This window comes from Petromyzon marinus, chromosome 44 (assembly GCF_048934315.1).
Source record: "Petromyzon marinus isolate PM22_M1 ecotype Great Lakes invasive population chromosome 44, UKy_Petmar_22M1.pri1.0, whole genome shotgun sequence".
NCBI lineage: Eukaryota > Metazoa > Chordata > Hyperoartia > Petromyzontiformes > Petromyzontidae > Petromyzon > Petromyzon marinus.
Genome location: NC_133710.1, coordinates 3,685,537 through 3,699,872, shown reverse-complemented (window position 1 = coordinate 3,699,872; position 14,336 = coordinate 3,685,537). Strand labels below are relative to the sequence as shown.

The window sequence follows — 14,336 nt, the reverse complement described above, 5'->3', positions numbered from 1 at the left end:
TAAACATCAAATTCGAAGTGCTGATGGGTGGGGAGAGTGATTCGTTACTGGGCTCAAAACAGCAGGGCTTTACCCTTCGGAGCCCCTTTTAATAAATCGTGAGCGGCTGACACCCAGAATCGAACCCTGACTCTTGACGCAGTTCGAACGTCGTGATCGGAGCGACCCAGTGGATGGGCAGGCTTTCGGATGAGCACGGTTGGCTACGTATGGTGCGAAAGAAGTTCAACATACGTACGAAGCGGTCCAGCTGATGATACGCCGTCTGAAATGTAGTTTCGGGTGTGACGAACATTCCATGTCTTGGGGGTCTCTCCGAGTATTTTACCCTCCGTGTTTGTCACGCACTGGTGAGAATTAAATGTAATTTAAGGGATCAAAAGCAACATTGAAATTGAAGTCCTAAGCAGTTTTGATGAGCACCGTACAATATTTAATGCTCACTTTACCATGAATGTGTTAACTGCAGCAGATTTAAAGGCGTTGTTTCGTGGTGGTGGTGGTGGTGGTGATGATGCTGCTGCCTTGGTCGTCTTGCCCAAGCACATATAACACAAACGGCTCGACACATCCGTCGACAATACTGCGTGGCCTTGAAAGGAAAAATATACAATCGGTACCCATTTGTGGAGCGGCAATTGCAAATAGTTTGTGTGGCCACACGGACGCCCCGTCGTCACAAACCGCCGGGCTGACTAACGCCGCCCTTGTTGACCATGTGTTGTTGTTGTTGTTGCTGAAAAAGTTAAGCGAGACAGCGGGGTGTTTTTTTATGTGCACGGTACATGTAATGGCCCTTTGGGCCAATCCACTGCTGGATGAGGGCCCTCCCCATGCCCTGCACATTGTGGGAGTTGATTGAAAGTCTTACCGGACACCTGTGGGAAAAAAGTGCTTTATAGCTCATCGGATTCCTCCAGTACAAATGAATACTTTGATTCTCAATGCACTGCCTCACGCTGGCCACTGCAGGCAGGTTCCTAAAGTGCACCCAGCACTGGGTTCGATGTCAGGCAGCCACTGATATCTTATCCGTGATCGGGAGCATCGGTGTGAGCAAGCAGGGCCAGAGTAACCTCACAAGTGAAAAACGGCCTTAAAGCCCTTCCTTAAAGGCCCTCCGTTCCACGTCGATAGAACGGCTGAAGCGACGATGCAGCGCGGTCATCCGGCAAATGCTTTGGTCTTCGAATTTACGATCACATCATTGCGGTCTTTGCCACAGCTGAAGATAGGAAAACGAAATGTTGGCGACGTTTTGGGCAATGGCCCTTCTTCATGGCACAGAGAGGGAGAGAGAGAGGCCAGTGAGATAGTGGCTGATACTAGTTGGAGACGGTGGTCTGTACCTTGGGGCCTGATAAGAATTAATCTCAAATCTTATCGGGCCCAGAATAAATACAATAAATTGGTCATCGGCCTTTTGACTTTGCAGATTAAATATTTTCCAGCAAAGCAAAATGCATTTAAACAAGGAAACTCTGGACCAGTTTTTCGACCTTCCGGGTCTCGTCTGCGTGCTTTTATATGCTCGCGGAGATGAAGAGCGGAGGCCATAACCCGCGATGCTCCCACCGCAATGCATGGTGGATCTCACCCCCTCTCCAAAATGCTTTGGGGCTGAGGGGACATCAGCTGTCCCGCAGGGCTTGCTGGCCGCTTGGTAACTTAGCGACCACGGAGGCGTGGCTGTGACAGCTTGGGGTCGCGGTGGCTCGACTTGATATTTTATCCTCAAACTAAAACTATTTTTATTTGACCAGGTAAAAGGCCCACCGAGTGATGTAGCTATTTTTCAGAAGCGACCTGGCCACAAGTGATAGCTCAACGAACTGTCTTATCGTCATGTGGATAATTTCTAGCAGCCAAGCACTATAGAAACACGTCTTGATTCTAAATGTGGGGTGAAAAACCGGATGACCCAGACAAAAGTCCAGCACACCACGGGGAGAGAGACATGCCAACTCCAGGCGAGGTCGTTAACATCTCGTCTCTGTGGCGCCCAGCAAGGGGGGTTGGTGAATCGGCTAGATTCGTGAGACTGCCGAAGCTCCGCTAGGCTAAGCTGTTGTGAGATGGTAGCACAGCAAGTGGGTTCGTGATCCCATCTGCGCGGACCTATTCGAGCGTCATCCCGATTTTCCTCCCAGATGCAAAGCGCTCGTGAAATATTAGAATTGGTCAAACACCCTAATCCCGGACTGTCCCGATAGAGTCCTAAGACTCGGGGAGGATTTCCAGGATAAGTAAATTACATCATGGATCCCCGCGGCTGCTAACACGTGGCAGCGATGCATCTTTTGGCAGTGCTCCTGGTGCAAGGAATAAAAATTGTGGCCCCCTTGTGCAGTCTACTACCTCGTCTTCATAGCGCGGTGCCAGGGCCCCCCTCGGGTGCCGTTGCACCGCCTGCATGCCCGATCGCTCCGCCACTATCAACATCGCTCCCCTCGACCGCTCGACCAACACTCCACCGCGGATGTTGCGCAACCTGCGACCGTTGCGCAAACATCTGACCGGGCGGTGCGACTTCTCGCCCCTCTCGGCCACTCCATCGCAAACTATCGCCCTTCGTTGCAACTCCCACGCATGTGTGCGTGGTGCGTCATGGACAATCGCATTGTGTGCAAATTCTGCGACGGGCAGGTGTCGTGGTTGCCGGGTTTAACGCACAGCCCCGGGCGTGTAAAGATCTCACCTCCGCAGGAACATTCACGTATTCTTCTGGGCTGAAGAGCCACCCTCCACCCCCGCCCTACGTGAGCCAAGGAACAGCCGCTCGGGCCAACGAGTCTGACAGCGCGGCACCGCTGGAATGCGTCGGGTGTGCACAGACGAGCACGAGTCTCGGGCCGCGTGGGGGATGCGGCGTTGGTGGGTGGTGGAGGGGGGGTAGAGAGGGGGCGTGCCGGTGTCCGGCTGGAGGATGAGCGATGGTGACACGGCCCGTCCCTGGGGCCATCGGCGACACAAACGCAGCCACTCGAGCGGTGTCACGACCCCTGCCGTCTGGCCGGCGGGCCTCTTCCCTCCCCCCCACCCCACCCCCATGCTCCCTCGGCGTGCTTGCCGGAGCCGCCGGTGACCCCACGCGTTCCCGATGCCTCGCGGGGGGGGGGGGGGGGGGCTCCGCCAGACGGATCTGATGGACGTCGCGGCGCAACTCTCAAGTGGGGCCGCGTAATTGGAGCCGCGGTTTGTGCATTTCCCGTCGGGTCACGTCCGTCCGTCGGTCGTGCACGGTCGTGCCACACGCGCACCGGCCTAGCGATCATCGACCGCCATCCGGCCACGTCGGAGGGGGAGCGCCCGTGAACGCCCCACGCTCGCGACACCCCACAGCCACATAGCAGCCTCAAGCGCGCCTCCGATTGGCAGGGTTGGCTACGTGCGGTGCAAAAGAAGTTCAACACACACACGGAGCACGGAGTGGAGACCGGGGTGGCGATTGGAGGCGCCCAGCTCGGCCGGCCCTCGTCAGACGTGGCCACCTCGCACCTGGCTACGGCAAATCCAGACAAGACACGCGGCCTCTCGCCGCTCCGGACATGTGGATCGCTGCGAGCGATCGCCCGAGGTGAAGGGCGCCACACGCGACCCCGTCCTCCGGTCGAGCGCGGTAACCGCGGCGGTTTCTTTTTTGTCATCACACGGCCCATCCGACCATCGGGCGGACGTGCGGCAAGGGCGGCTGCCGCGACCGGCTGCCGGAGTTTATCATAAAATGTTTTGCAGAGCCAGGTGTTACCGATAACGTCAGCGTAAGTCCATAAACCCTCCACGCCCCCCCCCCGCCCCATCGACCACACCTGGCATGAGGAATTTGAAAACCCCGTGGCGGATCGCCGCGACGGAGCCCACGCTCCCGTCGACGCCACCGCCGTTAATCCCGGATTGACGCCGTTTGTCAGGGGCGGCCGGTGGAGCCGGTCCTGATCTTTCTCCGCCTCCCTCTCGGTCTCTTTCTCTCTCGCTTTCATTCTCTGCTTCTCCGCCCATCCACCCCCCCCCCCTCTGTTGGTGGTCGCATGATGCACATTGCCCCCACCCCCCCAAATGGCTTGCCACCTGCGTTTTCACGCTACAGCGTGGGGAAGCTCTCATCCTGATGTCTCTCGGCCTCTTCTCTCGTTCTCAACTTCTCAGGGGGATGGGGAGGGAGGCCCGGGGCCGGGCCCTCCCTGTCAGGGCCCTCCCTGTCAGGGCCACGGCTACCGTGGGGCAGGTGTCTCGTAGATATCCCGACTCTGGCAACGTTTTTCGATGTCGCAAGGAGCTGAAGGGAAAATGGATCCCTGCGATATACTTGCTCGCGTCACTTCTGACAGAGACCATCGAGTGGATGCCCATTCCCCCAGGAAGGGGATAATCGGCAAGCAATTGCAGATCTGCTGCACCTTCACCTTTTTTATCTGTGATCTAACGAATACTCGTTGGCGAGTCGGTCGCCCCCCCCCCCCTCTCCGTCGCACGTGCCCCCAAGCCGCCCCGCGCCGATCATTCCCGCGGGAAGTTGCGTGGAGGCCACGTCCCAAGCAGGCGCCAACCCTGAAGCTGATGATTTTCTTGGCGGCGCGTGGGAGCACTGTTTATCGTGTTTTAAAAAGGCTAATCTGGAGTAATAGCACGACTCGCATTGTGAATTTGCCCTGAGCGAATTGGCCACGGACCGACTCCGGGAAGGGAGCCCCCTGATCCCTTCCAGACTTCTCTTCTGCTTTCAGTTAACGGCTCCGAGCCCCAATTGCCATTGTTGTTTTTTTTTACTTGCTTATTTTATACACGCCCGGCATCGGCGCGAAGATTAATTTCGCTTTTAAATGTCAAACAGCGGTGTTAATTTTTATAAAAATCGCTGGGCGATGGCGGCGGGAGAGGGTAGCGGTGGCATCGCCAACTTCCCTCATCTTCCTCCTCCTTGGCGACACCACGTTTCCTCTGCCAAGGGCATCGCCAGTGCCACGAGGGAGGAGGAGAGGGCACCTACTGGCACACATGCCAAGCATCGCTTAAACTCCATCAACCGCTGACCCAAAAATTTTGATGTTTTGGAAAATTATACCCGGTAACCAACAATTTCTTAGCTTTTTTCCCCCCCTTTTATTGTTGAAAAAATAAAAAGTTAGTCTTCAGGGAAGGCGTATGAAGCCCTGCGCCAAGAACCAATCATTTTATTTTCAAGGCACCCGAGGCTGCAATATGCTTGAGATGAACCGGCCCGAATCTGCAAAATCAACATTTTAGGGGCTCGCTATCCCGAGCTCCATCAGCTATCGGCGTCACGGGGCTCCGGTTCACTGGTCGCACAAAATCCTGGGATGAAAATCACCCTTCTGTGTCTACAGAGCGTGCACGAACTGTCATCATCATGAGCCGTGCTCTATCCACTGTTGAATGAGGGCCTCCCACGAGCCGTCGGTCGCCGTCTCTCGTGGTCGCGCGATGCGACAACCGCTTCAGCGCAGGAGCTGATTTTATCCGTCGGTCTCCGCTGTTTGTATCCTCTCACCTTTGGCTGCCAACTCTGTCATTAGTCTCGAGCACCGGGCTGTCAACCGTTCGAGCGAACGTGGCCTGCCCAAGTCTGTTTTACGTTTGACGAGTCTGACCAAACATCCATCTCGCAGCCACCATCCTTTTGCGAGTCCATCGAACGAGCATCCCTTTGTGGGACGTCAACAGTGGGTTTTGTTCTGGATGGACTGGCCCCTGTCACTGCAACGTGGAATTATCCCAGCACTGGCTCGCAGCCAGCATCGGAGACGGGCGCCGCACTTGCTTGACTTGTTTTGACACTGCCTCGTTAAAGTGCCATTGTTTAAAGTGCCCGGACTGAAACATCCATAACATTCTCCTCTTATTTAATGGGGCTGTGTAAGGGGTGGGGTGGCAGGGGGTGGGTGGTGGGGGGGGGCGAGGGGCGGGGTGGAGGAAAGGCAGCAGTGAAAGAATTCGAAGACGAACAAGAAAAACACAACTTTTTCTCTTAATGTTAAATAAACTGTATAAAAAATGAAGTAATGGCCCCCGAAACTCTCCTGCCCCCCCCCACCCCCGCGTCCCCCCGTCGGGGAGATGCCTCGGAAGCTCTTAGGAGGCGACGATCAATCTTGCCGCGGACATTTTTAGTGTCGGCGTACTCGCCCCGTGTCCCGAGGCTTCCGGAGGGGTTGACCGCAATTGGCTGCAACAAAGGGGACGCCTGTCGAGGGCTGTTAGCCGGGCCCCCCCCCCGGGCCCCCCCCCCTCCCACGCAATCAAAGCGCCCCGGCCGCCGGCGCCCAGCCAGGTCCTCTGGCGAATGCGCCGTGATGGTGGGGGGAGGGGTGGGGGGACGATGATGATGATGATGAGGAGGAGGAGGAGGGGGGTGCGGGCGCATCGGACGACGAGACGATACTGTGCCCGGGGCCCCGTGGCTCTATCTTCTTCTTGATAGTAGCACTCGTGACGCACGTTCGCAGCGTCACGACCACGGGGAGCCCCCCCCCTTACCCCCCCCCCCACCCCATGCCCCCCACCCTCGTCCCCTGGGCCTCATCGTCCACCCTGTCCCGAGAACGCGAGGGGGGGGGGGCGGTTGCATTGAACGGCGCTGGCCGTCGTTTGGAGCGGAGGAGTTGCCGCCCCCCCCCGCCCCCCCTTGTCAGTGGCATCTGCAAGCACAGCAGCGGTTTGCTTTGCAGTCGGCCTGATTCTGCCGACAGGACCCAGAATGGGGGCGATACTGGCCCAGCGGTTTGCTCGCTCAATCAACTGTTGCTGGGGTGCGTTCTGAGTCGGGCCCCCATCCATCCATCTGGGATCGATTTAAATTGAGTGCCACTTTGTGAGGAAGTCAACAGTGGTTTTCCTTTTTGGTTTCTTGGATCTATCTGTGCGTTATACCCCCCCACCCCCCCACATCACCTTCCTTTGTTGTAACTTTCTGACTACTCCAGTTCATGTCTTGGGGGGGGGGGGGGTCTCTCCGAGTAGTTTACCCACCGTGTTTGCCACTCACTGGTGAAAACGAAATGCTATTTAAGGGGTGAAAAGCAACATTGAGCAGTTTTTATGAGCACCGTACAATATTTAATGCTCATTTGACCGTGAATGTGTTAACCGGAGCAGATTTAACGGCGTTGTCTCGTGGTGGTGGTGTTGATGATGATGCTGCGTTGGTCGTCTTGCACAAGCACGGATAACACAAACGGGCTCGACACATCCGTCGACAATACTGCGTGACCTTGAAAGTAAAAAAATATACAATCGGCGACGTTTTGGGCAATAGCCCTTCTTCATGACACAGAGAGAGAGAGAGGCCAGAGAGATGGTGGCTGACACTAGTTGGCAACGGTGGTCTGTAGCCTCCCCCCCCCCCTTCTTTTTGTTCAAACTTTCTAACCTGCCCCTACTGGACATCTGTGGGACAAATAGCTACATAAATATCCTCATCGGATTTCTGCGCGGGTCAAGAAAGATTGTGCGATTCTGCCACGCGCGCGTTCTGTCAGGTGCGCGCGCCGGTTTTCCCTCCTCACGTGCCAGGCGCGCGTGAACGGAATTGCCCAAATAACCCCCAGCCCAAGGACTGTCGCGAAGAAGTCTTGAGACTCGGGGTGAAGCTTTGCTCGATAAATAAAGGGCACCGTTGTAGTTTAGACCATTATTAAGTGTACTCTCCGGACTCCAACGTGCGCTGATTTTTAAAGCATTTATATGCATGTGTGTGAACCAGAAGTACCTTAACTGCACAAGTTCAGAATCTTTATTGATCCTGGAGAAATCCGATTAGCTGTGAATCTCTTTTTCACAGATGCTCAGTTGGGCCGGGTCAGAAAGTCAGGGGTGCCTCTTGCTCAACGGGAGCATCTCATTATCGAGAGAATACGGTATCTATTTTATTTCTTGGTCCTGTTTTCTGGACCGCTTTGTAATCCAGAGAATTCGGTATATTATTTTCTAACGGGGCTATAATGATCTGAGGCCCTGAGCTTCTGCACCCCCTTGAGTCGTCATCGTCCCCCCCCCCCCCCCCCCCAGACATTAATACAGCCCTGGGGATCGTTGCGATGGGGCAGGGTGAGGGTAGAAGCTTGTCGAGGAAGTGGACAGAAATTAACGGAGTTGAGACGGAGCGCTCGCCTACGAGAGAGATGAAAAGCAACACCGGACACGGTGGAAATATCCCGGCGAGCGAAGCGCGGCGCGGCTCCGTGTCGCGTTCTCGCCGCGCAGAAACTCGGCAAGCCCAAACGCCGCTCTTTAAAACTCCCGTTTTCATTTCAACAGGTTATCCGGGACGGCGAGCGGGAGAACTGTACTCGCACTGTGTAATGCGGGTCATGTTTACAGACACCCCCCCCCACCACCACCTCCGTGGAGAGAGCCAATTGCCAAGTCATCTCGCGGCGTGCATCCTGGATGCGTGGCTCATCGCACGCGCAGGGCCTGCTAGGGCCAGGTCTTCACCACGCCGTGGCGCACAGACGACGACGATGACGGCGGCTCTCGTCCCCACTGTCGTAAAGCTAAAGGAGCAGCCCCTGCAATTGCTGGCGGAAGAGCCTCCACTTCAAGAGGGAGGGTTTCGAGCCGCCCCCCCCCCTCCGCTGCATGGCACTTTACCAGACCACACGTGACCTACCAGTCGACACGCTGTGGTGCAACCCAGTTGCACCGCTGGCTGGGTGGACACAGAGGCGGTGGTGGGGATTTAAGAATCTTCCCCGACCCCCCCCCCCCCCACCCTCGTCGTTTCATCTGCCGCACCAGGAGTTTGAATCAAACCGCGGCCCCCCGGGTTTCAAGCCCAGCATGTGCTGAGCCTGACAGCACCCCTGGCAGCCTCCTGATGTACGCGAGAGAAAAAGAAATGCGTAAAAAAGATCTTACAATCAGACGGTCGCCGGCTGCCTTTATAAATCAGTTTGAGAGGGAGAGAGAGCGAGAGAGAGAGCGCGCTCTTGGTTCGGTTCCAAGCCACAAAACATCATGCCGTTTTTATATTGGTGCCGGGGTGGTAGCGATGGTTTCTGTGAATTGGGGCGCCCCACGTTTCGCCAATCCCAGCAGAATTTGTGAATTTTTTTTGAGTTACTAGTTGCGTGTTTTTTTTTGTCTTTCCCCACGATGTTTTATTTCAGTCACGCGATCGGCGTCACGATAAGAAGAAGAATCCGTTCGGATCTCTAGCGTGCGCACTTGTTGGCTACGTACGGTGTGAAAGAAGTTCTGCGTACGTACACGCAAAGCAGCGGTGTGACCCTTGGTGTGTGAGCATGGCCCGCAAAAACGAATAGAGCAGAGCTACCGCGAAGAATCCCATCAAATGACCTCTGTTGCTACACAGTAGGGGGCAGCACTTTCCCACCTGGTCCACCGTATGAGAGCAATGCTCTTCGCATGGCAATCAAACCGATGTTTGAATTCTCACGGATGGACCTCAGATTGATTTAAGTGCACAAATAACGCGAATGCGAGGGTTTTCCTGCGCGGTCATTGGCGACCGCCCTGACGCCATCGACTCGCTACATCTTGAACCCCCCCCCTCCCCCCCCCCCCCCCGTATAATCCCAGGTGGCCGCAACCTGGATTCGATCCCAGGTCCTGTGCGGTGCCGGCTCGGAACCCGACTTATGAACCACCCTGGTGTGACCTCTTCCGTGTGTGTGTGTGTGGCGTGCTGGGTCACGCTCACCCAGTCACCCGTGAGAGTGGCTCGTCTGGCATTGATTCATGAATTCACCCGTGCCCCCCCCCCCCCCCCCCCCGTCTATCCCGGTCACTTTGCGTGGCCCTCAGAACGTCCCTGGCCACTCCTCCCGCTCGTGCGCAATTGCCCCCCCTCTCCTCGTGCTCTACCCCCCCCCACTCCTCGTACTCTACCCCCCCCCACTCCTCGTGCTCCACCCCCCCCCCCACTCCTCGTGCTCCACCCCCCCCCCCCACTCCTCGTGCTCCACCCCCCCCCCACTCCTCGTGCTCCACCCCCCCCACTCCTCGTGCTCTACCCCCCCCCCCCCACTCCTCGTGCTCTACCCCTCCTCTCCTCGTGCTCTACCCCCCCCCCCACTCCTCGTGCTCTACCCCCCCCCACTCCTCGTGCTCTACCCCCCCCCCACTCCTCGTGCTCTACCCCCCCCCCACTCCTCGTGCTCTACCCCCCCCCACTCCTCGTGCTCTTCCCCCCCCTCTCCTCGTGCTCTACCCCCCCCCCACTCCTCGTGCTCTACCCCCCCCCTCCCCTCGTGCTCTACCCCCCCCCCACTCCTCGTGCTCTACCCCCCCCCCACTCCTCGTGCTCTACCCCCCCCCACTCCTCCTGCTCTACCCCCCCCCCCCGCTCCTCCCGACACTAAACCGGACTGTGGGCAACAGTCCGTGTGTGGAACTTGCGCGGTGCACAAGGAGCGAGTCAACGGCTCTGCACTCAATTCATGATTTGCCTTTTTCTTGCTTTGCTCCTCGCCAACGAATCGGTTTTTGGTGCCGTGGTTTTATCACCATGATGGTGTGTCGGTGTGCGTGCCGCATGTACACAGTGAATGTATGCGCGTGTGTGGGTGTGTGTGCGCGTGTCTTTGTGTGTTTCGCTGTGTGCGCACGGTGAATTTTTCTCCTGGGGTTGTACGTGTGGAGTGTGTGTACGTAGTGTGTTTATGTGGTGTGTATGCACAGTTTATATTCAGGGGGGGGGGGTGTGTATTTAATGAACCTGGATACCTATGCAAATAGCAATTTGCGCTTATGAGGTGCCTTTACCAGCTACCCGGCGACTTCCACAGTGATAATTGGACGCGTGACGCCGAATTCCTCATCGCGTGACACCGTAGCGTTCGGGTCGTACCGCGTGGCGACTTTTCGGGCCTTGCCTGTTAAAATAAACAAAAAAAGTTGTTTGACAGTTACATAAAATAATTTAGCTTCGTTCCGCGCGCCCCCCGTAGCTTTTCTGGAAAAACGAAACGTCCCGACGCCGACGCCGAACCGACGCGCACGGCACGCCCCACGAACGCGTCGCGGCCACGACCGCGGCCAAGACGGCCGGCACGACGTGCGAGCCACGACTCATTTTCCCCGCCGCCGTCCCGTTCTCAGGCGACTTCCTGACTCTGCTCGAGCCGATGAACAACATCACGAGCTCGCTGGGCCACACCGCCATCCTCAACTGCCGCGTGGCGGGCCAGCCGGCGCCCACCTTCCGCTGGCTCAAGAACGACGCGCCGGTGCTGCAGGAGCCGCGCCGGGTGACCGTGCGCCGAACGCCGTTCGGCTCGCGCCTGCGCATCCAGAACCTGCACACGACCGACACGGGCTACTTCCAGTGCGTGGCGACGAGCGGCCCGCGCTCCGTCTCCTCCATGGGCATCCTCTTCGTCAAGTTCGGTGAGCCCGCCGGCGTTTGTTCGTCGTCGTCATCGTCGCTCGCTCGCGAAGGTTCGGGGTTGTTGGTGTTCGTGTCGCGCTCGCGTTGCTCGCTCTGAGACGGCGCCCCCGGACTCGCCGCTGGCAAGTAAATAAAACTGACTTGGTGGCGAGCAACCACGAGCATGAGAGGGACTGGGCGAGTGAGCGAGCGGGTGGGCGGGCGGGTTGGGTGAGCGGGCGAGGTGAGCGGGGCGGGCCGTCTCTGCCCGATGCAAGCACCCGTGCCGCGCATCCGTGTTTTCCGAGTGTTCTTTGATAGCCGAGGAGCAGTCTGTCATTTTTGGCCATGACGGTCAGACCCAACGCGGAGAGTGGGGGGTGTGGAGGGTGCGGCAGTGGGGGGGGGGGGGAGGTATGGGGTGGAGGTTGAGGGTGGGGAGGTCGGGCAGTGGGAGTTGCGATTGGGGTAGGGGGTTGAGTGGAGAAGTTTGGAAACTTTTCGCCAGCAAATATTTGAGCGAATGCGTAATAACGATGGCTGTTGTGTGTAAAAGCCAAATTCCCCTTGTGGCGCGCCTCTTATTATTATTATGTTTCAACTGCGCCCTCTCGTCGTTCGCCGACTCTCGCCCGTCGTGGCTCCGCCGCCGTCCGTGGCCGTTAAGATGCCTCCCTCGGGGCCGTTCTCTTCCCCTCGGCTTAGGAAAAAATAATAACTCTTATTTTTTTATTGGTACGCTTTTGAGAAAGGGGAAAAATTTGAACTTTGGACAACAAAACCATTGCTTTTTTGGTGCTGTCACGTGGCACGGCGGAGTCTGTTGCACGTGCTTGGTGTTATTGTTTTTTAATCGATCGATTGTCAGACGCCCTCCGTCGTACTACCGGGCGCCAGAAACTCGCGGCGGAGATGATTTGCCGAGGTTCGATGCGGTGTCGCCGCCACAGAGAAGCCGGACGCAGGCCGTGCCGAGGTTGCGTCCCGATGCGCGAACGCTTCCACCGGCCCCACAGCCATCCCCCCTCCCCTCCCTTCCCTTTCACGGTCAGAAAGAAACACTTGGGAGTTACCTCATTTATCAAACGTAACGGACGGGAATGGTGGAAGAAGTCGAGGCGAGGCACAGTCCGTATCGCGTGTTTATCGGACGGGCACACAACAACCACAACAACAATAATGATAACTTCAGGAGGAATAAACGCGACTTCTAACGGCACGCGCCCGCACATTTCGCGAATGGGACGCGGTGTGCGGCGGAGACCTCCTGAGGCCGAGGATCCTGAGTCCCTCGTGCGCCTGGACGCAAGCGGGGAGCCATAAATCGCAACAGCAGCAGCAGCAGCAGGAGGAGGAGGAAGCAGCGTTGAGGGGTCCCTGTAGTTGTCGACCCGAAGGGGCGACGGATCGCCTTGTTGTGACGCCGCGGATGTTGCTATCCACATGGACTCCTCAACGCTCCCAACCTGAGCAACAGTCCCAACACCAGAGAGAGAGAGAGGAGCGAGCGAGAGGGGATGGGAAGATGTTTTGTAGGCATATTTTTTTTTCAACGAGGTTGAACGACTGCTTCTGTTTCTAATCGGAGCGAGGGCCGCACGGCTGACCCCAATGAGAGACGATCGCGGTCAAATTCGTGAAATCTCCACAACGACACCCAGTGCGGATGCCTCCCCCGAGAAACGCAGCTTTTTAGTAATCTCGTGCTGCCGTGAGCACACGGAATAATTGGTGGGGGGGGGGGGTACCTAATGAAACAGCATAAGCACCGTTATCTCTCCACCACCACCACCACCCCGACGCGCCGCTCTGCCAGAGATTCGAACGGACCGTGGAGGGGGGGGGGGGGGAGGTACACGCGACGCCGACATCACGGTCGGATTAAAACTGTCGGATAACGCAGTCAAAACATTCTCGATGTAAAGGGTGCGCGAGCCGCGCTGCCGTGTCGCGATGGCTGCTCACGTGCGGGGGCGGGGCCTGTTTGGCACCCAGCTGATTGCGGCAGCCTCTCGCGCGAGCAGGGCGTTGTCGTTTTCACGATTCGGCCCCGCTGATTGTTGTCGCCCATCTCGTCCCGATACCTGCCCCGCCGCCGCCCCCTCCCACAGGACCGGTACCGACCCCCAGCTCCGGCAAGGATGGACAGTGAGTAGCCGCTGCACGCACGCGATCACAAACGTGACGAAGGGGACGGATTAATGAACGGGGGTGGGGGGGAGGGGCCCCCGAAGGGGGGGGGCGCCCCCCTCGCTGTTTGCTTGCTTCTTGCTTCCGCGAAGCCCAGGGGACCCTCGGACTCGCAGGGCGGCCCCACGGCCATTATCACAACACGCTATTTAAAAAATTAACATTCCGAGGGTGAAAAAACGAAACGCGCAGATGGATGGGTTTTGGACGGCGAGTCCGATCCACGTTGTGCCAAATCGCAGGAGACACTTCCTTCCCCACCCCCCCCCCCCTCTGTTTGGCGAGCGGGCGGACCAACATGCCTCCCGTGTATTTTTAATCATAATAATTGTTAACGTTTTTTTTTTTTGCCTAAATAGCAACAACGTTTTGCACATTTCACGATTGGCCCGGGCCCCCCCCCCCCCCCCATTGTTTAGTTCCACGTGGATGTGAGAGGGCGAGCGCACGTCTGTTTATTTGGAAAGCTTCGTTTAATACCGCCCGCCCCTGTGCAATTACGTCCGAGCTTATTCCACCGCGTTGCGCGTCACGTGTCCGTGTGGCTCACGTGCGTGTCCGGTGGTGGCTGGAAGGCGCAGCCCTGCAATGTTGCCGCTTGCTCACGCCCCGCCGCTGGCTTAAGGGCCGTTGTCTTTTGGGGGGGGGGGAGCGCTGTTTGGGCACGGCAACGCCGCTCCCGTGTAGGGGGCCGTGCCGCGCGCGCTCAAACTCGCGAACCTCGAGCCAAGGCTGGCGATGTTTCGTAGAAACCTTTTAATTATTACTTCGCCAAAGCTCTCGTCATTTTTCCCTC

General features: G+C 57.4%; 1 protein-coding gene and 1 long non-coding RNA gene across 3 annotated transcripts in view; one reads left to right on the top strand and one right to left on the bottom strand.

Moving 5' to 3' along the window:
- ROR1 (receptor tyrosine kinase like orphan receptor 1) overlaps positions 1-14,336 on the top strand; it is a 90,606-nt gene that overhangs the window by 58,571 nt on the left and 17,699 nt on the right. For both annotated transcript variants that reach the window (XM_076073939.1, XM_032970949.2), the window contains exons 3-4: positions 11,083-11,370; positions 13,462-13,498. In XM_076073939.1, coding sequence (XP_075930054.1) covers positions 11,083-11,370; positions 13,462-13,498 — 325 coding nt within the window. The remainder of the gene's footprint in view (positions 1-11,082; positions 11,371-13,461; positions 13,499-14,336) is intronic.
- LOC142930883 (uncharacterized) lies at positions 12,480-13,916 on the bottom strand. Its single transcript, XR_012946859.1, has 2 exons — positions 13,316-13,916; positions 12,480-12,816 (listed from the first exon to the last, which is right to left on the bottom strand). It is a non-coding gene; the product is annotated as an uncharacterized LOC142930883 (long non-coding RNA).